Source organism: Carettochelys insculpta, chromosome 1, assembly GCF_033958435.1.
Source record: "Carettochelys insculpta isolate YL-2023 chromosome 1, ASM3395843v1, whole genome shotgun sequence".
Taxonomy (NCBI): domain Eukaryota; kingdom Metazoa; phylum Chordata; order Testudines; family Carettochelyidae; genus Carettochelys; species Carettochelys insculpta.
Window position 1 is genome coordinate 356,102,777 of NC_134137.1, and position 26,683 is coordinate 356,129,459.

Genomic DNA, 26,683 nt, shown 5'->3' on the forward strand with positions numbered 1-26,683 from the left:
CTCCTCAAAATTTTGAGGAGTAAGGGGACTTCAAAGTTGCCCAGGCACTTGGAAGTACTGGCGGGATAGCTGCTGCTACACACAAGCCAGCACTTTGAAGTTTAACACTTTGAAGTTGCTGCAGGGGAGAATTAGCTTAATGAAGCGCTGCACATGCAGCACAGTGCTTCATTAATAATCTCCTGACACTCATTTGCCATCCTCCCTTTGATGTAGGTAGGTAGTGTAGACAGCCTGAATGTTTAAATACTGCAGTATTTGCATTTCATATGATACTGAGTAAGCATGATGTTTTTAGTATGACCCAATTCAAACTGGATCCAGCAGAGGGTGCTGATTTATGGCTCAAAGATTTTGGGTCTGATCATCATTTTTACCTGCTTAAAAGATTGCTTAAAACCATTTGGAAGATCATTAGAAATACCATGCCAGGTGCCCCAGAAAATCCCATTGCGAATGCCTTTATATTGTTTGTGATAGTATTTGCCATTTAGATTGGCAGACAAACATTTATCAAACCACCAGCCAGAGCTGTAGTAAGCCCCACAATTTCCTGATGGATACTTATCATTGTCTTTGTCTGGGGTGCTGAAGAATTTTTGATCATGGTTGTAATGTTTACTGAAGTGCAGGGCATCTCCGGCTGTACCACTATAGCCACTGACACTTAGACGGTACTTGAGATATTCACTGGCTACATAGAATTGTTCATATTTCGCATATTCTCTAATATCATTGAAATCTTCAAGCTCAATCCTCAGTTGCATATCCTTGCTTTTGGTAAGGAGATGAATTTTATCATTCCCCAGCCAAAACTCCCCACTGAGATTTCCAAAGCCATTTTTGTAGTCATTCCATGTTCTGTTGAAGTTAGTGCTACCATCTTGACGCATCTGTATCACTGTCCAGCCACCTCCCATTGATTCCATGTCACAGTAAACCTCGAAACTATTGTTTTTTGGATAAGGCGTAACTCTGTAGATTCCATTATTCCTTCTACCTCCTGCGTAATGATCAGCACAGTCTCTCTGGATTACTTGTACAACTGGGAGGGGGCAAAAACAGATAGTATTAGTACAGACCGTCTTTTATTCATTTATTTATTTATTTGTTAAGCTCAAGTAAACCCCACTGAGCATTCCAGACCACAGTAACTTAAAAAAATACATTTTAAGTATACGGTGTATATTCTCTACTTTTAGCAACATCTTGCCTGAAAGGTCCCTCCCCTATTTTACTTATTTATTGAAAAAAGCAAAAAGCAATGCAAACAATTAATGTAAATCTAAACCATATAATTGTCTTGCTGCTTATTTCTTGCATGTATAGCCTTAAAGGATAATGAGTTAAATTCCATGAACCAGGTTCAATGAGGTGCAAAACACTTATACAGTAAACTCCCAAGATACACGCAATCAAAACTGTGCGTCTTGGGTAAATGTGACTGCCTCACCGACAGGAGCAGGAAATTGCTTCTGTCAGGGGCGGCATTCTGACTCTTGCTGCCCCTGATAGGAGCAGTATCCCCCTCTTGCCAGGGGTGGTAGCCTGACTCGCGTCTGCCACCCCTGAAAGGAGCAGTTTCCTGTCAGGGGCAGCAGCCGCAAATCAGGCTGCTGTCCCTGGCAAGAGTGATATTTTTCCCTCTCTACTGTCAGGGATGGCAGCCTGACTCACGATTACTGCCCTGACAGAAAATCGTTCCTGTCAGGAGCAGCAGCCATGAGTTAGGCTGCCGTCCCAGCAGGAGCGGTTTCCCAGGCCCTGGAGTGACCGGGACTTGGGGGCCAGGCGGCAGCCTGGCTCCTGGTTCCCCTCCTCTTGCAGAGCTAGGAAACTGAGCAGGGGAGCAGCTCTGGTTAGTTGCCTGGCTGCAAGGAGTGAAAGGGAGCCAGGAGCCAGGCTGCCCCTAGTTCCCAGCTTCTCTCCACTGGGTGGAGCCAGGAAACTGACCAAGGCTGCTGCCCTGCTCAGTTTTCCCTTTGTGCAAGTGGAGGGGAGCCGGGACCCAGGGTGCTGGTCAGTTTCTTGGGTCCTGCAAGCGGAAAGCAACGGGGAGATGGGAACCAGGCTGCTCCCTGGTTCCCAACTCCCTGCCACCCTTGGAGCCAGGAAGCTGACCAGCCCTGCAAGCCTATAGGATCCAGGAACCAGGGACTGCCTGGTTCCCATCTCCCCTCAACTTGCATGAAAATTCCAGTTGCAGAAATGCAGCCCCCGCTTAACTTGAAGTTTTACTGTACTCTGTGGGGTGACTTGACTTTCCAGAGGTCAAGCAGAGTTTCTTCTGTCAGAATTTTTGTTATAAAGGCAACTTTTATTCCTATCTGAGCTGCTCTATAGCTGTTCACCACCCAAGACCTGCTGCATATATGATGGCTGTTCAACCAACCTTATGACACTGCATGTTTGGACAGAATTTCCCACTTTTGCCTGAATTAGCCTCTTCCCCTCTCTCTTCTTCACACAGTGAAGTTATTTGCTATTTGTAGCCAAAATCTGGCCCGCTTTGAACACTATCCACTATTGGATCTCTTTTCTGTGCACAAATTCTGGCATACTGCTGTGGTGAATTTGGCCTAATATCTCAATTCTATTATTTCAAATGGTTTTTAACATACACATTCAACTGTACCTTAATTTATCCTTATGTATTGTAGAATTTGCTCCTCTTGTGGAATGCATTCATGGTAATTTGTTGTATTAATGTCTATAATTTTTTACCTTTCATACTGTAGTATGTCATATGAGAAGTTTATTTCATGTCAGGATGATTTAAAGCTGGTTCTTTGTTGACTGTTAATCAAATTAAGAGAGTGGGAATTTATCATATGTCAGCATTCAATTATTTACAGTACTTTAGAAAGTGGGAGGAAACCAGTAATGTTGTCTTATGACCATGTGTGTGGTTCCTAGAAAGATGTAGCTATAAAAGTGTCAGTGCTTTCCTGTGCATATAGAATTGCTGGCTTTATCATAAAGAAATATTCATCATACCTGACATTTACGTAACTTATCTTCCTATCAGTAATTTATTTTATCCAAAATATATTTTCCAGGTGTTTCCTGAGGATTATAAGCCTATCTACAAACAATTAATTAATAATGGGGCTGTGCTCTAGAATTTTCACAGGATATGCTGCAAATGACACATTCCTAGAACTTAATTTTCCCCAACCTGAGATGTTCATTGATGCAATAAGTGTTTCACTGATGTCTTGCAGAGGAGGTGTTTTAAGTGTTGGAAACTATTTTGAGAGTGTTTATTCCTGCTACAAAATAATGTAAATGCACGGGTGTGTATGATTACATGTTCTCATTGCATACCACCACTAGAAAAATATAAATGTTATTAACAATAGTAATAGCTTATTAAGAGGAAGTATGATTCTCAGGCTACAGAAGGGGACTGGTAGTCAGGATTCCTGTGTTATTTAGCCAGAGAGACATAAAAAATGAGAGGAAAAACTTGAGAAAAAAAGCATTTTAAAATTGATTTTGTTGCAAAAGTTAATATTTCATTTATGAAATTACATAAATAATAAGTTACTCCTTGATTCTGTAGGACCACAGAAATATAGGACTGCAAGATTCATCTAGTCCCATCCCTACATTCAGTGTAGGACTAAGTAATAACTAGAACAGCCCTGACAGAGGCTGTTTTGGAGTTAATAGGTAAGCTGAATAGTAACAAGTCTCCAGGACTAGACGGTATTCACCCAAGGGTTCTGAAAGAACTCAAATGTGAAATTGCAGAGTTATTAACAGTGGTTTGTAAACTATGCTTTAAATCCGCTTCGTTACCCAATGACTGGAAGACGGCAAATATAACGCCAATATTTAAAAAAGGCTCCAGAGGAGACCCTGGCAATTATAGACCGATAAGTCTAACATCAGCACCAGGCAAATTAGTAGAAACAATAGCAAAGAATAAAATTGTAAGGCACGTACAAGAGCACAAATTGTTGGGCAAAAGTCAGCATGGTTTCTGCAGAGGGAAGTCGTGTCTAACTAATCTATTAGAATTCTTTGAAGGGGTTAATAAACATGCGGACAAGGGGCACCCAGTGGACATAATATACCTAGATTTCCAGAAAGCCTTTGACATGGTCCCACACCAAAGGCTTTTATGTAAATTAGGCGGTCACGGGATAGGAGGAAAGATCCTTTCCTGGATCGGGAATTGGTTAAAAGACAGAAAACAAAGGGTTGGAATAAATGGTAAATTGTCACAATGGAGGGGGGTAACTAGTGGTGTTCCCCAGGGGTCAGTCCTGGGACCGATCCTGTTCAACTTGTTCATCAATGATCTAGAAAATGAGGTAAGCAGTGAGGTGGCAAAGTTTGCAGATGACACCAAGTTGTTCAGGACAGTCAAAACCAAAAGGGATTGTGAAGAACTACAAAAAGATCTCAGCAAACTGAGTGACTGGGCAGCAAAATGGCAAATGAAATTTAATGTGGGTAAGTGTAAGGTAATGCACATTGGAAAAAATAACCCAAATTACACGTACAACATGATGGGGTCAAATTTAACTATGACAGATCAGGAAAGGGATCTTGGAGTTATAGTGGATAGTTCTCTGAAGACATCCACGCAGTGTGCAGCGGCAGTTAGTAAAGCAAATAGGATGTTAGGAATTATTAAAAAAGGGATAGATAATAAGACAAAAGATATCATACTTCCCCTATATAAAACTATGGTACGCCCACATCTTGAGTACTGCGTGCAGATGTGGTCTCCTCACCTCAAAAAAGATATATTGGCATTAGAAAAGGTTCAGAAAAGGGCGACTAAGATGATTAGGGGTTTGGAACGGGTCCCATATGGGGAGAGGCTAGAGAGACTGGGACTTTTCAGTCTGGAAAAGAGGCGATTGAGGGGTGATATGATAGAGGTATATAAAATCATGAATGGTGTGGAGAAAGTGAACATAGAAAAATTATTTACCTTTTCCCATAATACAAGAACTAGGGGACACCAAATGAAATTGATGGGTAGTAGGTTCAAAACTAATAAAAGGAAATTTTTCTTCACACAGCGCACAGTCAACCTGTGGAACTCCTTGCCGGAGGGGGCTGTGAAGGCCAGGACTCTATTAGGGTTTAAAAAAGAGCTTGATAAATTTTTGAAGGTTAGGTCCATAAATGGCTATTAGCCAGGGGTAAAGTATGGTGCCCTAGCCTTCAGTGCAAGGGCAGGAGATGGATGGCAGGAGATAAATCACTTGATCATTGTCTTCTGTTCTCCTTCTCTGGGGCACCTGGCATTGGCCACTGTCGGCAGATGGGATACTGGGCTGGATGGACCTTTGGTCTGACCCAGTATGGCCATTCTTATGTTCTTATGTTCTTATCTAACCTTCAGTGACAGAGATTTCACAACCTCTATGCCTGTGGTTCCCAACCTGTGGTCTGCAGACCATACTGCATGGAGTCCATTTAAAAAACAAAAGATAAATGAAAATGATCACAGAAAATAAGCTTTAAGTTAATTGCAAAGTTACAATCAATTATTTTTAAATTAAATGTTTTACAACAATGTTATTAATTACTGTCCAAAATCTATAGTGTGGTTTCCTTTTTCATTTAATTAAATGTACATAGCATCTAGAATTGGCTTTAATGGGGGTCCACGAACGGTTTGAGGAGGGGGTGATTGAGGGCTCTGCGAATGGTTTGGTTGGGGTGATTGGGAGCCCCCACTAGTGAAAAAGGTTGGGAACCACTGCTCTAGCCAAATTATTCCCATGCTTAACTATCCTGACAGGAAGATTTTCCTGATGACCAGCATAGACCTCCCTTGCTGCAGGTTTAGCCCATAGCTTTTTGTCCTATCCTTAGAGGTTTAAGAGAATATGTTTTCAGCCTCTTCTTCCTCCTAAAAACCTTTGATGTACCTGTTACTATCTCCCGCCCTCCTCCTTCTTTTTTTCTCCAGACTAAACAAACTGTTTTTTCAGTCTTCTCTAACAGATCGCATTTTCTTTAGTGATCAATCTTTAGTCATTTCTGTTGCTCTTCTCTGGAGTTTCTGTAATTTGTCTGCATCTTTCCTGAAATGGTGGCATAAGTGTTGGAATTGGGGTTCGGGGTGCAGCACCCCCAGGTTTTATCCAGAGCTGTGCTGCCAGCCCTGTGCCCAGGTCCCAGCAGGCACTGCCCCTCACCCAGGATCCCATCTGTCGGCGGGGTCCTAGCTGCTGCGCCCACCCTTGGTCCTGCCTGCCACACCTCCTAACTCCTGGGTGCCAACCCTCGGGCTCTGCTTCTGGCCCCACACCCACCCTGCACCCAGACATCCCCCACTTTCAGCACACCCCACAACTAACAGTGCTTCTGCCCCACTGAATGGTGGTGCCTAGAACCGGACACTCAATAGGTGATTTTGAAGGGTTATTTTGTCAAATGAGGAGACTACACTCAATCTTTAAAGTGTGAAAGATAAATCTTTTTCTTTCACTATGTGAAAATCTCAGTTTAAACTTAATATTGTGATTGATACAAATGCTGCCACAGAATGCACCTGTGTTGTATCCAAGAAAGAATTTAACAGAGGTGTTAATTACATAGCATAGGAGTGCAAAAATATTACTTAAAGATATTCTTAATAGTAACAGAGAGGAAGGCGTGCTAGTCTATACACTATCAAAACAAAAAGCAGTCTTGGATTACATAAGTAACTTCTCCACTCTTGAGTTTTGTGGTAAACTCTAACAAGAAATAATAATAATAATAATACAGCTAAAGCCAGGTTATCAGGCATGAGACTATCGTAGGAGTCCTGGGGGAAGGAGGCTGGATTTATCCAAGTGCAGCTGGTGGTTGGGGCCAGGGCCATCAGAGACAGTGATTATGGGGTGGGGCTGTTTGATCAGGGCTGGTGGCCATGGGGCCAGGGCGGACAAGTACTCAACCATACCCAGCCTTGGGATCTGGGGGGTGGCAGATAATGTGCTGGATATTGGAGCAGGACTGCTGGCCGTGCTCCACTGGCCCTCCTAATGCCATTGCTGGGTGAGCAGCTGGTCCATGGTCCTGCTGCTACTGGCTGGCCCAAGGCCCTACTACTGGAGCCAGGGTAACCAGGTACCCAACCAGAGCTGGCAGCTGTGGGGCCTATTGTCTGGCTACTGCCAGTGGCCATGGGGGCAGTGGGGCTAAGGGCCGCCTGCCCAGCTGGCAGCAACAGCAGCAGGGCCGGAGCTGGCTGTCTGGCTGGGGTGGATGGCAGCAGGCTGGCTGCCTGGATGGCAGCAAGGCCATGAGCCAGCCAGTGGCAGTGGAACCAGAGACAGCTGCCCACCCCATGGTGGCAGTAGCAGTAGCCCCACTCCAATATCTTGCACATTTAATTATCTGGCACTCCCAGATCCCAAGGCTACCAGATAATAAAGCTTCTAGTGTGGTTTTATTTGTTTTACTTTCATGCACATATCATTTGGAGTCAAGTAAAAAAATTTCTGATATATAAAACTTTATTTTTAACATCCAGAGACAACAGTTTTAAATTTGGATAGCTAAAGATAAACATTTAATTCATACTTAGGCTCCAGACCCAGCCTCACTGCTGCGGGGCTGGCTCTGACACCTGCAGTGCCACAGGGTGAGGATGGGAGGGGGTCCATTCCTGACCCACTGCTATGAGGTAGGTGGGGCTCCTGCACCAGCCTCAGCCAGGTACTTTCTCATTTTGGAACATCTGTGGTCCTCTGGACAAGAGAGTGCCAGATTTGAGAAGTGCAACCTGCATCAATTACCTTTTCTTCATAAGTAATAGTAACATAAAAATAAAGATTTATCAGGACTTAACTGACCTATACTAATGACCAAACACTGATTGTTCAGAAAAAGACAATTATGATGGTAGTGATGTCACACTTTAAAGACTGACAAAATAATTTATTAGGTGATGAGCTTTCATGGGACAGACCCACTTCCTCAGATCTGGAGATATATCTGAAGAAGTAGGTCTGCCCCATGAAAGCTCATCACCTTATAAATTATTTTGTTAGTCTTTAAAGTGCTATGTGTGTTGTGTTGGGATACAGACTGATGTGGCTATCTCTCTGTTACTATTCATGATGGTAGTGGTGGATCTAGAGGGCACCTACCCAGTCATGCACTTTGTGCATGATGGTTAAGAAAAATTCCTTCTTGACCTCTGAAGTATGACATTTGATTATGTTATAGCAATGTCTTTCATTAATTACTAATAAAGTTTTTAATGTGTCTTGTTTGTGTGCTGATACTGTTTTTCAGAATTTCAGCAATTCGTTCACTGTATTACGTGCAGGATTATCTGATACAGTAAACCTTTGATTCTACGGACCCCTGTTTAGTGGTCTCCAGGAACAACGGACGTTTGCTAACCCCTGCCCCCCGTTGTTCCCAAAGTGCGCTAAATCCACAAGCCTCCCCACCACCCTGAAGAAAGTATATCAATGCAACTCACCAGAGCTGATACTTCCAGCAACTGTGGTTGCAGAAGCCACTGCAGCTGCCACCTCCGCCGTGGCTGGAGCCTCTACCAACCAAAGCCGCTGGAGGAGCTGCCAGCCAGAGTGGCTAGAGAAGCCACCACAGCTGGAGCCTCTGCCACTTCCAGATGGTTTAGCTGGAGCCTCTGCTGCTTCCAGCTGCCTCACTGTAGGAGCTGCCGTGTCTGGAGAAGCTTCTGTGGCTGGAGAAGTCACCTCTTCCAGCCACTGCAGCTGGAGGAGTCAGTGCCACCACCATCATTGAAGCTGCCATGGCCTGGACTGTCACCATTGCTGGAACTGCCATGTGTGTGTCCCACCGGGGTGGGGTGCATATGCAGGCAAGCGGGAGGATGGGAGGAGTACATGGTGGCTCCCGTGGCAGCAGTACAGGCTGTGGTGGCTCCAGCGATGGTGGCAGCGGCTCTGGAGAGTTGCCCGTTTATTTTATGTGGGGGCTGGGGAAGCCTGGGTTGGAGGGGTGCCATGGCAAATATGGAAACTCTCACATTAAATGGATTTTCAGAATTAATGAACACCCCTCCCACCATTAGTCTGTTAAATCGAAAGTTTACGGTATTTTTTAAATAGGCTAGTATTGTAAATGAGAGTGAAGCAGAACAGGGCCTGCAGATATGACATCTGATAGGCAAAAAGCCTTTATTTAATTTTATAAATCTTATATTTTTAACCTGGAGGATTGGCAAGCAGTTCGGTGGCTCAAAAATTTAGTGCAGTGAAAGGTCATTGCTTTAATCACCAGAGAACCCTTTTCTTTTGATATGTGGTCTCTTAATGGCAGAATATACTCTCAACCTTTTGTGATTGCCTGTTGCTTCTAAAGATACCTAAATATAATATCAATTTTAATTACACATAGATAATGTAAAAATTAAAATATTGTTCATATTAATTCATCAGAATTCAAAGTTCACTTGATAGGATCTACCACTTCCATTTCTTTTCTTTTAATTTCATAGCTGGATTTTTAACAAATTAAAAAATAAGTCCAGCACAGCATGGTATTTAAAAGGAAATAAATCCCCAAACTCTCACATTAGCGTCTCATTTTACATTGTTTATATATTAGATCTTGCCAATATTTCTCCGTAGCTAAAATACTGCTGTATTTGTCTTCTGTTTTAGAAACATTAACACTGATTACATTTTAAGACAAGTCTTACATGTACTTGTAGCTTTGGTAGGGTCATGACTTTATTATCCATTTAGAAAATTTACATCTTCCACTAAATAGTAACAGAGAAGTAGCTGTGTTAGTTTGTACTGCAACAAAACAAAACAGCAGAAATGTAACACTTTAAAGACTAACAAAATAATGTATTCTAAATTTCTTTGTTGTTAGCTAACGCTTTCCAGGCCATTTTTAAACAATTCCAGGATGTTTTGAGATGTTTCTGTTGAGTCTTTTAGTATCAAAGTTAGGAAGTAAAACTACTGAAATCTTTTAGGTCCAGATCTTTGTCTCTCTCTTCCCCTAAGCCCCTGGAAATGTGAAAAAAAAATTTGAGCCAAAATAGTTGTTCGGTTTTCAGTGTAATGCTGAATTATAGTATATATTTTCTTTTTGAATACAGTGTAAATTAATTTTAAATATATAAAGGAATATCATTTCCATCTCAATGGCTCTGAATTGCCATGACATCAGTATGCAAATATGAGTAAATACTGTATGCATAGCTGCTGAAGAAATGTCAAAATAAACGTTCCCTTTGAAGCACTACATTTTACTTACTATGTTAGAGCCAGATCTTGAGAAGTTGAAAGCACTTAGTATCTCTCACCAATAATGAGTGAATTTTATAATACTTTTTAATTTGTGGAAATATAGCAAAGGTATTTGTGATAAAGTATGTTTTAAATTGTTCTATTAAATAGTTTTACAGAATACAGAAAAATGTATAAATGAAACTTTACATACCAGGTCTTGGTTGTATGAGTGAACACTTAGAAGAACATTTGTCATCCATACTGTTCACAACATATGTCAGATTTGCTACTTTGCTGTCAACGTAGTTTTCTACATTATTCATGTTTATGAGGCTCATTTCTTCCAGGTGATTCTTTAGTGAGTGGATCTGATTCTTTGCGTTCTGCAAACTGACTGAGAGTTTATTAACTTTGCTCTGTAATTCCTTTACTCTGTTATCTTGTATCTTGCTGTTTTCTGTTGGGACTTCTGTATTAGGTGCCAAAAATCCAGTACGGTCTTTTTCTTGGTTGTCATCTGCCTGCAGTTTGCATTCTTGGCAAGATTTCTTCAATTTGTTTACTTCATCTTTAAGAGTCTGTACTTCGTGAAGAGTCTTCTCAATCAGTCGGAACTGCTTAGGTAACTGGATGGTCATTGGAGGCAGGTTTATCTGATATGGACATTCCTCTCCTTCACATTTCCCGCTGGTCTTGACCTTTATGGGACAAGCATCAACAGTTTTTCCTTCTCTAACATCTTCCGTATCTTCACCTGCAAGTGCAAAAACATTTGTAAAAGCAAACAGAGCTGTCTTAAACAAGAAAAAGTAAATGAACTTGTTCATCTTTGCAGTGAAACTAGCTCAGTGAGGAAGTATGCAAAACTGAAAGAACTTTGTATAGAGGCAGCTAGCCTGTGAGTTGACAGATAAACTGCCTGCACTGTTCTCAGAAAGGGGTGGGAGTTCATGCATCACAACAAGTTGGAATGATATTAATAGTGGAGCAAAGTAGGTAGTCCTTGGCAAATGTAGTTTATTTATAATAACAAAAGCAAAATGATAACATGCATGTTCACAGACGGTGCTTGAGGTTTATTTTGATTTCTTATTTATTTTATCTTGATTTTTCTTTTCAAAAATCTTGCTTTAGATATCTTTTTGATGTTACAATATTCCTGATTCTTAACATTTTAATATCATATATTCACACTTAAATTTGACATTTAGACTATTCATCTCTTCTACCTTGACAAGTTGAGAACGTCATATTCTCAAGAGTGACTTATCAATGTGAGTGCCTACCTCAGGACACACTGTTAGAAAATAGTGGTGTATTCAGTAATTAGATCTTAACTAGCCACTAACATGTGAACTACTGGATAACTGTAACAGTCTTAGCATGGGGTCCTGCCAGTCCTCTTGGGGTATGTCTATGCTTAGAAGTAAAGTTGAATTTATTAAAGTTTACTTTTTAATACTAGATTTTATAAAGTCACAGTTGAATGTCCAAACCTCTCACAAAGTTGACTTAATGTGTCAAATGCTCATCCTGTCTGGGTACAATGCTGGAAAATATGCAAGAATGCTCTATGGGGCCATGATACCAGATTACTTACTGATGGCTTGGTGTGGCAATGTGTCTTACCATTGAAGCAGAAACAATAAGGTCTCCCCAAAAATCTAGTGAGGAGAATCAAAAAGTGCCTGTCTAAAACTTTCAGTGAGATCTTCAAATGGGATCTGCACTCCATCAGCAGAAATATTAACATGATGTTCTAAGGGAAATGGGCAAAGACCCACTCCCACCACAATTGCACCATCCTATTAGCAGTAGAAGAAAAAGCATACTCACCAGAAGTGCCCTCTCCATCATCCTGGTTTGCCTCCGAAACCTCCTTCTGGGATGAGGGGATGGACTCCAGTGTGACAAAAGTCCTGGCTCACAGGCTCTGCTTCTGCACTAGATTGCCCTCTGCTGTCACCCACCCCTTTCTCATCCACCACCTCAGACTTCACTTCATCATCACGCTGAGCAACACTTACTCAGGAGTCCATGTGTTTTGGGGGGCAAGAGGTTGATTCTGTCCCCAGAATAACACACAGCTCATCATAAAGGGAAACAAGAAGACGGGCATAAAGAGAAACAAGAAAATGGGCATAAAGGGAAACAAGAAGACTTTTTATAAATACATTAAAAGCAAGAGGAAGACCAAGGATAGGGTAGGCCCATTGCTCAGTGAGGAAGGAGAAAGTGTAATGGGCAACTTGGAAATGGCAGAGATGCTTAATGACTTCTTTGTTTAGGTCTTCACCGAGAAGTCTGAAGAAGGAATGCCTAGCATAGTGAATGCTAGTGGGAAAGGGGTAGGTTTAGAAGATAAAATAAAAAAAGAACAAGTTAAAAATCACTTAGGAAAGTTAGATGTCTTCAAGTCACCAGGGCCTGATGAAATGCATCCTAGAATACTCAAGGAGCTGATGGAGGAGGTATCTGAACCATTAGCTATCATCTTTGGAAAATCATGGGAGACAGGAGAGATTCCAAAAGACTGGAAAATGGCAAATATAGTGCCCATCTAAAAAAGGGGAATTAAGAACAAAGCAGGAAACTACAGACTGGTCAGTTTAACTTCTGTGCCAGGAAAGATAATGGAACAAGTAATTAAGGAAATCATCTGCAAACACTTGGAAGGTGGTAAGCTGATAAGGAACAGCCAGCATGGATTTGCAAAGAACAAATCATGTCAAACCAATCTGATAGCTTTCTTTGATAGGATAACGAGCCTTGTGGATAAGGGAGAAGCAGTGGATGTGGTATACCTAGATTTTAGTAAGGCATTTGATACAGTCTCGCATGATATTCTTATCAATAAACTAGACAAATACAACTTAGATGGGGCTACTATAAGGTGGGTGAAAAACTGGCTGGATAACCATGCTCAGAAAGTAGTTATTAAAGGTTCTCAAGCCTGCTGGAAAGGTATAACAAGTGGGGTTGCACAGGGGTCTGTATTGGGTGCAATGATATCAATTATTTAGATATTGGCATAGACAGTATGCTTATTAAGTTTGCAGATGATACCAAGCTAAGAGGGGTTGCAACTGCTTTGGAGGATAAGGTCAAAATTCAAAATGATCTGGATAAATTGGAGAAATGGTCTGAGGTGAACAGGATGAAGTTTAATAAAGACAAATGCAAAGTGCTCCACTTGGGAAGGAACAATCAGTTTCACACATACAGAATGGGAAGTGACTGTCTAGGAAGGAGTATGGGAGAAAGGGATCTAAAGGTTCTAGTGGACCACAAGTTAAATTGAGTCAACAGTGTGATGCTGTTGCAAAAAAAGCAAACATGATTTTGGGATGCATTAACAAGTGTGTTGTGAACAAGACACGAGAAGTCATTCCTGCTCTACTTTACACTGGTTAGGCCTCAGTTGGAGTATTGTGTCCAGTTCTGGGTGTTGCATGTCAAGAGAGATGTGGAGAAATTGGAAAGGGTCCAGAAAAGAGCAACAAGAATGATCAAAGGTCTAGAGAACATGACCTATGAAGAAAGGCTGAAAGAATTGGGCTTGTTTAGTTTGGCAAAAAGAAGATTAAGGGGGAACATGATAGCAGTTTTCAAGTATCTAAAAGGGTGTCATAAGGAGGCAGGAGAAAACTTGTTCTTTTTGGCCTCTGGAGATAGAACAAGAAGCAATAGGATTAAACTGCAGCAAGGGAGGTTTAGGTTGGACATTGGGAAAAAGTTCCTACCTATCTGGGTGGTCAAACAGTGGAATAAATTGCCTAGGGAGGTTGTGGAATCTCCATCGCTGGAGATATTTAAGAACAGGTTAGATAAATGTCTATCAGGGCTGGTCTAGACAGTACTTGGTCCTACCATGAGCGCAGGGGGCTGGACTCGATGACCTCTCAAGGTCCTTTCCAGTCCTAGCATTCTATGATTCTATGATAATAGCAGCATTTCTGGGGAGATGATCCAAACCAAACATTAGCTTCTTTGTTCTTTCAATTATTTTGCCTCAGCTCCTTGATTTTAACACAACATTGCTGATCATCCCTGGTGTACCCTCTGTAAATCATGCCTTGCGACATCTTTACGTAAATACTGGCATTTCTTTTGCTGGTTTTGAGCTGCATGAAGATAGACTCTTCCCCCCACAGAGTGATGAGGTGCTGGCTCTCCTGATGGCTCTATGCTGGAGCTCTTTTGTGGCCATCTGAATTCATGACTAGAAAGTGTGCTGCAGAGGTATGCTTTTGATGACTGCTCACCACACTAGCCAAAAAAGGAAAGAAAATTAAATTCAAAATTCGCATGCTCATGATCACTGCTTCCTGTCATCTATTTCCTGCTGTCCTGGAGAGAAGCGGAGGTGACGCAATGATCAGAAAGGACACATTGAGGGGCATTGTGGAATAGTGTGAGAGGCTACTGTAATCAATTTTAATAAAACTGCTGTCTGCAATTGCATAAGTCGACACGGAAAAATCAATTTTCAGTGTTATGTCTGGTGAAATCGGCAGTAAAAATTTGATCTTAAGATCAACTTACTGAGCGATATGGTGAAGCCGTTGGTTTATAAAATCGACCTTTAAATTTGATTATAGTCCCTAGTCTAGACCAGGCCTCAGAGTCTCCAGCCTGTGTTGCTACTCAGACAAACTGAACATTTTGCTAAAACCCACTTAAACCAAAAATCACTCCATAACAGGCTGTCTCCAGTCCCACGAGACTAGTCACTTAGACTTCTAGATCCAACACCAAAGTCAATATTGATAATCAAGTATATAAATAAAGGTTTATTAGCTTAGATGGTTTATAATTCAAGATGGTGGTGATGATGTAATAAACTGCCAAGTTTCCCAAAAGCCTTTTTAGGCTCAGGTTGTCTCTGGGGATCTCCACTTTACATCTGGTACACTCCCCTGTAAGATCTTTCCTCAAATCCATTCTTATAGCTTTTTCTCACAAAAAAAACAAGTTGACAGGGGTACTACTTACAAGGGGTTTTCCTTACATGACAGAGTATGAAGAATATATCATTACATAGACTAACCACTTGTTCTAAAGTTAGTACTTCTTTTTAAGTTTCTGTATTTGTATTCCACGGGCTTCCTTCTTGCTTGATGGGTTATTTATTTACAAGGGAACATACAGTGTGAATGTTTGCTATTACATTATAACAGAATACACATAAGTGAAAACAATGCATGTAACATCCCATTCGTTTTCATGAAGTTTAAATACCAAATACACTTACTCATTTAATAATTATTTTGATCTCTGGATCAAGGTTCTCAAACTTCATTTCACTGTGATCCCCTTCTGAGAGCAAAAATTACTATTCCACCCCAAGAGGGGGAACCAAAACCTGAGCCATCCCAAGCTCCACTGTCCTGGGTTGGTTGCGTGTGTATGTGTGTGAAGCTCAAGGACTTTATTCCTAGGCAGGGGGGCTATAATTTGAGTCCTGCTGGCCAGAGCTGAAGATCTTGGGCTTCACATTTGGCTGTAGGTGATAGGGCTTGGGCTTTGGCCCCAGGCCCTGGCAAGTGTAAGGCAGTCCTAAAGACCCATGAAAATAGGGTTTTGTGACCCACTTTGGAGTCCCAAGCCACAGTTTTAGAATCACTGATCTTTACTAATACACAGGTGAATTGACCTGGGCTTTGGCATAAGCTGGCACTTGGCCATCTGAATCACAAATGCAGCACCTACACTAGCAAGTTCTTTTGAAAGATTTTTCGAAAGAAGGGGGCTCTTTCGAAAGATCCCATGGAGCGTCTACACATAAAAAACGGTCTTTCAAAAGTAAATCATAACAGTGTGGTGGTACTTTTGACAGAGCTCTTCCTCTCCTCTTTCATGGAAAACACCTTTTTTTAAAAGCTTCTTTCTAAAGAAAACATGTGTAGATGATCCTCAGGACCCTTCTTTCGAAAAAGCAGTCCTCATGACACCTGTTTTTCGATCTCTGGCCCATTCTTTCCAAAGAGTGGGGGTTGTGTGGACACTCTCTTTCCAAAGAGTAGATTACTCTTTTGATCCACTTTTTATGTTTGTGGATGTGCTCTTCTGAAAGAGATTCTTTCAGAAGAGATCTTCTGGAAGGGCTTCTTTCGAAAGATCTCTGTAGTGTAGATGTAGCCAAAAAGAATGTAACATGGTTGATTCGTAACATCATGTGTGGTAGAGCATAAGTGCAGCCTCAAAGGAATAATATCCCATTTTGTGGATCACTTCTGCTGGAGCTTCCTGAGGTCACTGCCTCACAGCATTGTGGTGGGGGTGAGGGGAGGTTGTCATTTTCCACAGCATCATTTCCTGTATATACTGATGATTTACAAGTGGAAAACTAAGCAGGCTTGAATGCCTCTTGGAGTAGTTGTATCTCCTCTCAGTCACATCCATGGCAGCTACTATGTAACCGCAGAGGTAGTATGGCTCTTAAAGGAGTTACATTGTTTTCCAGCAAGGAAACAGTGTACCAGAATGGAGGTGCAGTTCCACTTGGGGACTGAACAGCCACTTTAAGCTTGGGACGCCACATCCCCAGCCTCCACTGCAACGCAAAGTGATAGCTTAATTATTTGCTCCATTATCTTTTCTAGTATTGAAATTAAGGTGACTACTCTGTAATTCTCTGGGTTATCCTTACAACCGTTTTATAGATGGGCATTCTATTTACTCTTTTCCAGTTCACTGGGTTCTCTCCTGCCTCCCATGATTTTTGAAAAATAATCACTAATGTCTCAGATACTCCTCTCTCAGCTCCTTGAATATGCTAGCACAGTGGCTCTCAACTTTTCCAGACTACTCTTACTCATTTCAGGAGTCCGATTTACCTTGCATACTTCCATGTTTCACCTAATTTACACAATCAGACATAAAAACAGAAATGTCGGCACACTTATTACCTTATCATTTTAAAATGAATCAATTGGAATATAAATATTGTACTTACATTTTGATGTATATTATATAGAGCAGTAGAAACAATGACATTGTATGACATTTCACTTTGTACTGACTTTATTAATTCTTTGGGCTTGTTTATTTTGGAAAAAGAAGATTGAGGGGGGACATAATAGTGGTTTTCAGGTATCTAAAAGGGTGTCATAAGGAGGAGGGAGAGAACTTGTTCTTCTTGGCCTTTGAGGATAGAATAAGAAGCAAGGGGCTTAAACTGCAGCAAGGGAGGTTTAGGTTGGACATTGGGAAAAAGTTCCTACCTATCAGGGTGGTCAAACAGTGGAATAAATTGCCTAGGGAGGTTGTGGAATCTCCATCGCTGGAGATATTTAAGAACAGGTTAGATAAATGTCTATCAGGGATGGTCTAGACAGTGCTTGGTCCTGCCATGAGGGCAGGGGGCTGGACTCAATGGCCTCTCAAGGGCCCTTCCAGTCCTAGTATTCTATGATTTTTATGTAGTCTGTTGTCAAACTAGGCAAATATCTAGATGAGTTCCTGTAACCCTAAGGTCATGTCTACGCTTACCCAAAACTTCGAAATGGCCATGCTAATGGCCAAATCAAAGAATGCTAATGAGGCACTGAAATGAATATTCAGCACCTCATTAGCGTGCTGCTACACTTGGAAAGTGCCGTGGTTCGCTCACCCATGGCTCGTCCACATGGGGGTCTTTTTTGAAAGGACTCTGCCAACATCAAAATCCCCTTATTCCTATCTCAGCTGATTTAGATGTTTTTAGGGTCCTTTCAAAAAGGACCCCATGTAGACGAGCTGTGGGTGAGCAAACCACAGCACTTTTGAAGTGCTGTGGCCGGAGGCATGCTAATGAGGCACTGAATATTCATTTCAGAGCCTCATTAGTATTCTTCGATTTGGCCATTAGCATGGCCGTTTTGGAGTTTTTTTCAGGTGTAGACATAGCCTAAGTGTTCATGTACCCAGTTGAGAACAATTGTTCTGGGATGTATTTAGTCAGGTCTTGCTGACTTCAAGACATCTTACTAAAATAAAAGTTAACTTGTTCTTTCTTATTTTATCTTCAAATACTACCTAGTTTTCATTGGTATTCATTAAGTTAGATGTCCAGTTGCTACTAAACTTTTTGGTGAAAACTGAAACAAGTCATTTAGCACTTCTGCCACTCCACATTACCCATATTGCCTCCCTCCACCCCCCAGCCTCCACCTCACCCTGGAGCCTGCCCTGTCCTTAGTCTTCCTGTTGCTTTGAATATATTTGTAGAAGAATACTTTCTTGTTACCCTTTATATCTTTAGTTATTTTAATCTCATTTTGTGCCTTGGCTTTTCTAATTTTGTTTCTACATACTTGTGTTGTTTGTTTTATATTCATCCTTTGTAATTTGACCTAGTTTCCATTTTTGTAGGACTCTTTAAATTTCAGATTATTAAAGATTCCCTTGCTTAATAAGGGAATTAAAGAAAAGTGTTGTGTATATATCAGAAGGGAGAGATGCAAAATGTACATTAGCACAGTTGAAACTGAAAGGTTTGAAAGGGCCAGCAATGTAAGACAGATGACCTGATTATATTCCAAACTCCAAACTTGGCATCATCTATTCCCAAAATAAAGATGTGACCTCAATTAATTCCAGATTCTACCTTCTGTTATACTAGATTGTTAACATAATTACAAGGAAACTGCTATTTGCTCAGTCTAGCAATACGAAATCTCAAAAGTAAAAATTTTGATAGCCTCATCTTATAGGCACCCATTTTACAGGAATGTGACAATAGCCAGCCTGAGAGACCTAACGGAAAATTGCTTAAATCAGCTCCCAGCCCTGTTTCAGAATTTTTAAATATATGTAAACTATGGTATTATTAATGTAGTCATTTTTCAAAACACACAGATATAACACAAGCCAATGTTTTCAAACCTAGGCACTATAACAGTCTCCTGGGCTATGTCTAAATTACAGGGATTTGCTGACAAGATTTTGTCAGAAAATATCTTCCAACAAAACTTCTGACAACAGATTGTGGCCAAACTACCAAGCTGCTTCAGAGATGCTGCCCAGCCATTCTGTCAGCAAAATGGCCAACCAGAAGTACAGCAGACAGGGCTGCCCAGTGTCCTGGAAGCCCTGTCTGTCAAGAGAGGGCCCCCACTCCCCAGAACATCCAGGCTGGCTTTCTTGGGGCATAGCCCTGGATGAGTATCTAGTCTTCTCCATTAAAGTGCCAAGCAGCAGCAACTTCCATTACACTCACTACCAGCCAGGCTGCTGGCTCTCTGATTGGCTACGTCTTCATTAACATGATCTTTCACATGGTGATTTTCCAGAAGGTATCTTCCAGAAGATCACCTTCAAAAGAGTGTGTCTGCACACCAAACTCAGATTGAGCTTTAGATCCACTCTTTCAACAGACCAATCCGTTCTTTGAAAGAGAGTGTCTGCACAGCCCCGGTCACTTTTTCAAAAGAACAGAGCGGGAAATGCCAGAGACAGGGTCACATGGCTGCCAACCTGCTTCCTTAAACGGCCCCTCCCCAGCACCCTTGCCCTGTACACTCTGGGGGCTGCCACGCTGTCTGCAGCACAGCAGACCCCATGCATGGTCCTGAATCATAGTGGAGACCCGCATGGATCGCCAGCAGCTCCTCAATGGGGAATTCCTAGAGGCTGTTGTCCACCTGGTGGCCATGGTGCTCATGGCCGCCCTGCAGCTCCTCCCGCTGGCCACCTCCCCAGCTGCAGTCCTGCAAGCGGCCTCCACAAGGCAGCATCTGCACCCCCACCCCCAGGTGATCTGGTGCCTGTGGAGCTATCCCACCGGTGCCGATTGCTGGGAGCGGCTTGTGATGGAGGAGTGGGACAACAACTTCTGGGTCCAGAACTTCTGCATGACCAAGCGGATGTTTCTGAAATTGTTCCACTGGCTGGGCCCCACCATTCGGCACCAGGACACCTGCATGCAGCCCACTTTCTCCCTGAAGAAGTGGGTTGCCATAGTGATATGGAAGCTGGCCACCCCAGACAGCCACCAGTCTGTGGGGAACCAGTTCGAGGTGGGCAAGGTGACTGTTGGGACTCTCCTCATGGATGTGAGGCATGCTTGAGCAGACAACTACCATAGGGAGTGGGGAGGGGGCTCCCGGGCAAGGGGGACCCTCATGGACTGGGGTGGGTGGCCCTCGAGGGGACAGAGGAGGGCAGCCTGGAGGGGGCAGGGATAGCGGAGTGGGCCTGGGGGAGGGAGCCAGGGACAGAAGGACCTGGAGCACCCCACCACACATGCACGAGCACGTGTGTCCTCCATCTCATGCAGGTCATCAGGGCGATCGACACTGTCCTCCTGTGGACAGTCACCTGTGTCTGGCACCTTGATGCAGCTGTTGTGGGATTTGCTGTGCTGAGGTTCCCCAACTGTTTTGGTGCACTGGACAGGACCCACATGTGATCTGGGCCCTGGACCACAGCACGGACTGTTTTATTAACAGGAAGAGGTAACACTCCATGTTGCTTTAGGTCCTCGTGGACTCCAAAGGACGCTTTATGGATGTGTGTGTGGGCTGGTTGGGGAGGGCCCATGATGCTCAGGTCTTCCAGAATGCGGGGCTTGGGCACAGGATGAAGGAAAGAACCTACATCCCCTGGCAAAAGCTCCCTATCAGGGACGTCACCCTTTTGCATGGTGGCTGATGCCACCTACCTCCTGCATCCATGGCTCATGCGGCCCTACACTGGCCACATGGACCCGAGCCAGGACCTTTTTAATACCTGCCTGAACCAGGCCTGCAACCCTGTAGAGTGAGCTTTAGGCCACCTGATGGGCTGGTTTCAGTGCCTCCTGACCTGGCTAGAGGAGAGCCTCCACAATGGACCCATCGTTGTGGGGGTATGCTGCACTCTCCACAGTATACTGGAGAGTAAGCATAAGCTCTTCATGCAGGAGTGGGCTACCAAGGCCAGCCCTGACTATGAGCAGCCAGCCCATGCCACATGTCACCAAGCCCACCAGAAGAGCGTGCAGGTCTGGGAGGCCTTCACTCAGGGGCCCCAATAACCGTCTCCCAGACAACCCCACCACACCCCCTCCCCACACCCACACATCACTGTTCCCTTACCATTCACAAGGGATGTGGGGGTGGTTGAAAATAAACTCTTTAATGCAGTATATTAATTGTGTGAACAAAACAATCTGTGCAAGTAATTATATACGGTGGGGAAGGGGGGGAAACTATATACATTGTAGGGTCCTGTGATGGGGGTGAGAGCACTGGAACTTAGAGGGAGGTTTCTTGGAATGGGGTAGGGGGACTTATTCCTCTGCAGAGGTAGAAGGCTGTGAACTGCGGTGGCTGCAGGACACCCTACCGCCCCGGGTCCAGGGTCTCTCTCGGGAATGGGATGGGGCCGGGATTACCGGGAGGTGGGGCGGAGGAGGAGTACAGCAGCCTCAGGCTCAGTGGGTGGTATGGTGGGGAAGGGGAGCTGGTGGGGACTGGCTCAGCCTTGGCCCACCCTACCCATGAGCCAGCGGTTTAGTTCCAGCATGTCAGCTGTGGGGAGGTTGGGCAGGAGCAGCAGCGAGGGCAGAGATTGCGGGGAAGCCATGGGAGGGGCTGTGGGAGGAACTTTGAGGGGACAGCATGGTGGCTGTGAGGGGCTGGTGAGTGGGGCACTGGGAGGCTGGGGAAGCCAGTTAATCATGGCCCGGGTGAGGTTGTGAAGGGCCACTGCCACCTCGCCCCAGACTTCCTGCCACCAGGCCACATCTACCAGTCCAGCACCAGCCACTCCTGCACAATAGTATTCTGTTCCCACCAGGAAGCTGTGTCTGTGACATCCTCCTCATCATGGCAGGGGCATGACCTCCTGGCATGGGCCCACAGAGGCGCTGGATGTGGGAGTGCCCCGGCCCCCTCCTCAGCTGCTGCAGGGCTCCTCTGCCCCTGGATGGGGCTGTCTCAGCCTTCAGATAGCAGAGCTGTAGGGACAGAAGGGGAGAGGGACAATCCATCAGTCCTGCCTCTTAACCCCAAGAGCCATGCCCCCAACGCCCATGGGCAGCCCCCCCCGCCCCCCACAAGCCCTGCTGTCTGCTGACCTGGTGGCCCTGGGAGTTCCCGGGTGCTGAGGGGTCCCTGTGTGGGTGAGGCATGCAATGGGTGCAGAGCAGACCCCCACTCCCTGGGCATGTGGCTGGCAGTGATAGCCACAGGATTGAGTGCTGAGTGCCACGCACAGCCATCTCAACGGCCCAGGAGATGGGGCCGTCTGGGGAGTGTTCAGACCAGGGCCGGTAGCCATGTGGCCAGCCTGTTGCCGGCTGTGGTGGAGATGGGCACCCCCTCCCCATGCCCTGGGGTGTGTGATATGCCTGGTACTTACCTGAGGGTCCCTCAAGGAACTCGGGGGAGGCCCAGGTGGAGAGTAACAGGCTTGACAGCCCAGAGGGCAGGGTGATGACAAGTATCCCATCTGTGAACCCGTCATCTTGGGAGGTCGCCTCTGGCTCTTACTCCTGCCCCTGGGGAGTGGTCCGGCCCAAGAGTTCCAGCAGGTCTTCCAGCTCGGGCTCTGGTTTGGGCCCTATGGTGTCCAGCATTGTGATTGGGGGAGCTTCTTCTTGAGCCCTGAGGAAGTGGTCAGGTTCCTAGTAGTAGGGGCAGCTGGTGGGTGCTGCCCCCCAGCGGCCAGCTGTGTCTTTGGCCCTTATGTAGGCCTGCTGCATTCCTTTAACCTTTGACTGGACTTAATTCGGGGTGCCATGGAGGGGGATGCCCCTAGGTGGTCAGGTCGGCAGATGGACAGTGTGGATGGTGGACAGCCAGGTGAATGCCACGGCACTCCAGCGCCAGACAGTTGTTTGCAGCAGTACCTCTTTGTCCCCCCTAGAGAGCCCAAGAAGGTCCTGCAGTTCTGGCTCCGACCAGGATGGGTCTGCTTCTTCGTGCCCTGGGCGGGCTCCGGCAAGCTCTCTGCTGTCTTGGTGGGTGTCCGCTGAAGGCCCGGGCCTCCTGGCTCCTGGCCATAGGGACACTGGAGTGGCTCAGGTGGCTGCATACTGGGCAAGAGGGCGTGCTGCTGCAGGCTTGTGCCTGTGATGCTGCTTGCATGCTCTCAGCTTCTTGCCACAGGGTTGCTGGGTACCTATGTCTTTGAACACATCTGGATGCAGGGAACATAGAGCTCCAGTTGCGCTGGCCAGGACATCGCCACACGCCAGCTGGCTGATGCCATAGAGGACTGTTCTTTGGAAAGAATGACCTGCGGAGTGTCTATACACATTTTCTTTGGAAAATGTCTTTTGAAAGAGGGCACCGTTCCTGACACGGGAGTGGAAGAGTGCTTTCAAAAGGAGTGCCACGTTCTTTTGAAATTGATTTAGAAAGAACGTGTTATGAGCGTAGACACTCCATGAAATGTTTTGAAAGACCGTGTTCTTTCAAAAAATATTTAAAAAAGAATTGCTAGTGTAGACATGGCCATGAAGTGCCATGACGTAGCCATACATGTTTTCTTTTTTAAACACTGGAATTCTAACCAAGTAAAAAGCAACTTAGAAACAAGCTTTCAGTTCCAACATTATTTTAAGAATTACAAATTACTGCTTGGTCAGATACTGCCACAGAGTCATTAGAGCTTCTGGGGTTCAGAGGAACGCTGCACCCTCATGTCCTTTCCCTTGGGCATACTATCTGCCCTTGCTGCCAGGAAGGAGAAGCAGAGTTTTAATGCCAGCTCTGTGTTCTCCAGAAATTTCCCTTTAAAATAAGGGATTCCTCAGAAGGCTAGCACAATGCACAGGAATTCTAGCAAGTCTGAGATTCTAGCCCTTGGAAGAAAGTTTTTAAAAGCATTTAGGTCCCTAACAGGTGCCTAGTGAGATTGTCAAAAAGTATAGAGAGTTAGATAAATTCATGGAGGTTAGGTCCATAAAAAGCTGTTAGCCAAGGGTAGGAATGGTGTCCCTGGCCTCTGATTGTCAGAGGCTGGTGATGGATGGCAGGAGACAAATCGCTTGATCATTGTCTTCAGTTCCGCCCCCCCCCCCGCTGCCCATTCCCAGGGCACCTGCCATTGGCCACTGTTGACAGACAGGCTACTGGGCTGGATGGACCTTTGGTCTGACCCAGTATGGCTGTTCTTATGTTCTTATTATCTGTATCTTTAGGTAAATACATTCAGCAGTCTGGCTTCTCATTTCTGTCAAGAGAGTATAATTTATAAAGAGAATCTACGTTGTGGAATGTTACTATAGTAGACCCCTGACTTACGTGGAGGTTGCGTTCTTGCTTAACCCCAAATAAGTCAAATTTTGCATAACTTGAGGTAGCCAAGAAACTGATCAGTCCAGCAGTGCTGGTCAGTTTCCTGTCTTCTATGAGTGGCAGGCAGCCCAGAACCTGGCTCTGGACTACCTGCTGCTCACAGGAGAGAGAAAACTGACCACCATTGCTGTGCTGGTCAGTTTCCTAACTCCTGTCAGTGGTGGCAGGCAAATTTTCAGCCAGCTTTTGCCCCTTCCTCCCCGCATACCTGGGGCTGCTGAGGTGCCGGTACAAAAAAAGCACTTCTGTGCTCATCAAAGGTGAGAGACCCCCTATTTAAATACTGTCTGCCCATGAGGCAGAGATGGGAATTAAAACTGGGTCTCCCACATCCTGGGTGAGAGCACTATTTAGTAGACTAAAATGTTAAGTTGGGTGGCAGCAGCAACATCACATCTCTTTCAGACATTTTTTTGTGGAATGAGGCAAGAAATAATGTAACCCTTCTATTAATGCCAGGTGCCTGCCAGAAGGGCTGGGTTCAGCTCCTAGGGGTTTCCTGTCAAGGATACAACCAGCCGGCTTGAGCCCCCACCCAGTGGCCTGGAACAATCTCACCCCACTTGCTGGGTGCCTGGAAGGCAGTTCTCCCCCACCCTCGCAAGCACAGAGCCTGAGATAGAAACAGCTTATTTAATGACAATAAACTACCCCAAGTCCACTATGACAGATGCAGTATATCTAAGCAAAGGAGAGACAAACCCCTTTAACAAGATACCATCCCCATACGTTATAGAACCAAGTCTCTTGCTGGGGCTCTTGACCTTTACCCCATACACAGTTACAAGGTGTACCTCTCGCACTGCAGTCCCAAACCCAGAGCCCACAGATACATCACCAAGGTAGTACTAGCTGTCCACTTGTCTGCAGCATCCCACTGACTGCCACCTGCTGGCCACTGGCTACTCCTCCTACCAGCCACCTGCCGGTTGCACTGTACATCCCTCCGCTGCTCCCTTACCAGCTGCCCGCCAGTCACACCATCCGCTGCTCCTTCTACCGGTCACGTGCCACTCCTCCTAGCAGCCGCCCGCTGCTCCTCTGGGGGAATTGCCCTGAGGCAGAACCCTGTGATTTCAGCTCTGCATGGCCTCAGTTGCCATGCTGTAATTTCAGCTCTTAATATCTCCACTGTGGAGTTTCATGAAAACCCTAGTATCCAGCTCTATTTTTCAATAGGCAGGGAGGGCTAGTCAAACTAGGCTTAGAGCTATATGACCAAGGCATAGGCAGGACCAAGGCACTCAGCAAGCTCACTCAATTAGCACCCCTCCCCTCCTCACTTACAATGCTTTAAACCAGGGAGCCCTGTGTAATCAATGTCTTATGCAGCTATGGCAACTGCCCTGTCCCCCACAACAACCCAGAGCATTGGTGAGATCTCACAACTCCCACACTGAGTGTCAGCATAAATTGTGATTTTACAACAATGTGTTTACAATAGACAAAATCTCATGGCTTACTTGGCTTTGCCTGAAAGGTATCACACATACTATTCATTCAAGGCATCCTTCAGTCTGGGTAGGCTATGGATCACACCCTTCGTAACTCCATTTAAGATCATCATTTGCAGCATTGACTGTCACTGTAGAGGCCAACATGAGAGTGACAGTCCTTGCTACATCTGCTGCATATGTAGTGGGTGTCTGGCAGGTCCTTGCTGTCCTTTCTATGGGCTTGCTTCTCCTCTGCCAGCTGTCTAATCTTCATCTCGCCCTTCTGAAGGCCTTTGTGTAGTTCCTGCTTCCAGCTGCTACGGTCGTCTGCCAGCTCTTCCCAACTATCTGGGTCGATGTCTACCTCCTTGAGGTCCCTCTTACAGATGTCTTTGTAGTGCAATTGGGAGCGTCCAGGAGGTCTTTTACCAAAGGCTAGCTTGCCATACAGGATGTCTTTTGGGATCCTTCCATCATTCATCCTGTGGACGTGGCCAAGCCAGCAGAGCCGCCACTGCCTGAGGAGGGTATGCATGGTTGGAATACAAGCTTGCTCGAGGACGGCGTTGTTGGGCACTCTGTCCTTCCATGATATCCCAAGAATGGGCCTGAAGCAGCACAAGTGGAAGACGTTCAGCCTCTTTTCCTGGCGGGTGTACAAGATCCAAGACTCGATGCCGTAGAGGAGGGTGCTGAGGATGCAGGCTCTGTAGACTTGCATTTTGGTGTGAGTGTACAGCTTGCTGTTGTTCCACACTCTCTTGCTAAG

At 44.8% G+C, this 26,683-nt stretch overlaps 2 protein-coding genes across 2 annotated transcripts in view; one reads left to right on the plus strand and one right to left on the minus strand.

The window, feature by feature from the left end:
• Positions 1-26,683, plus strand: part of CCDC146 (coiled-coil domain containing 146) — a 176,596-nt gene that overhangs the window by 60,881 nt on the left and 89,032 nt on the right. The gene's annotated exons all lie outside the window — the stretch shown is intronic.
• Positions 166-11,103, minus strand: FGL2 (fibrinogen like 2). The gene is made up of 2 exons (XM_074984161.1): positions 10,420-11,103; positions 166-1,045 (listed from the first exon to the last, which is right to left on the minus strand). Exons 1-2 carry the CDS (start codon positions 11,033-11,035, stop codon positions 339-341), a joined length of 1,323 nt encoding a protein of 440 aa, XP_074840262.1. The 5' UTR covers positions 11,036-11,103; the 3' UTR covers positions 166-338.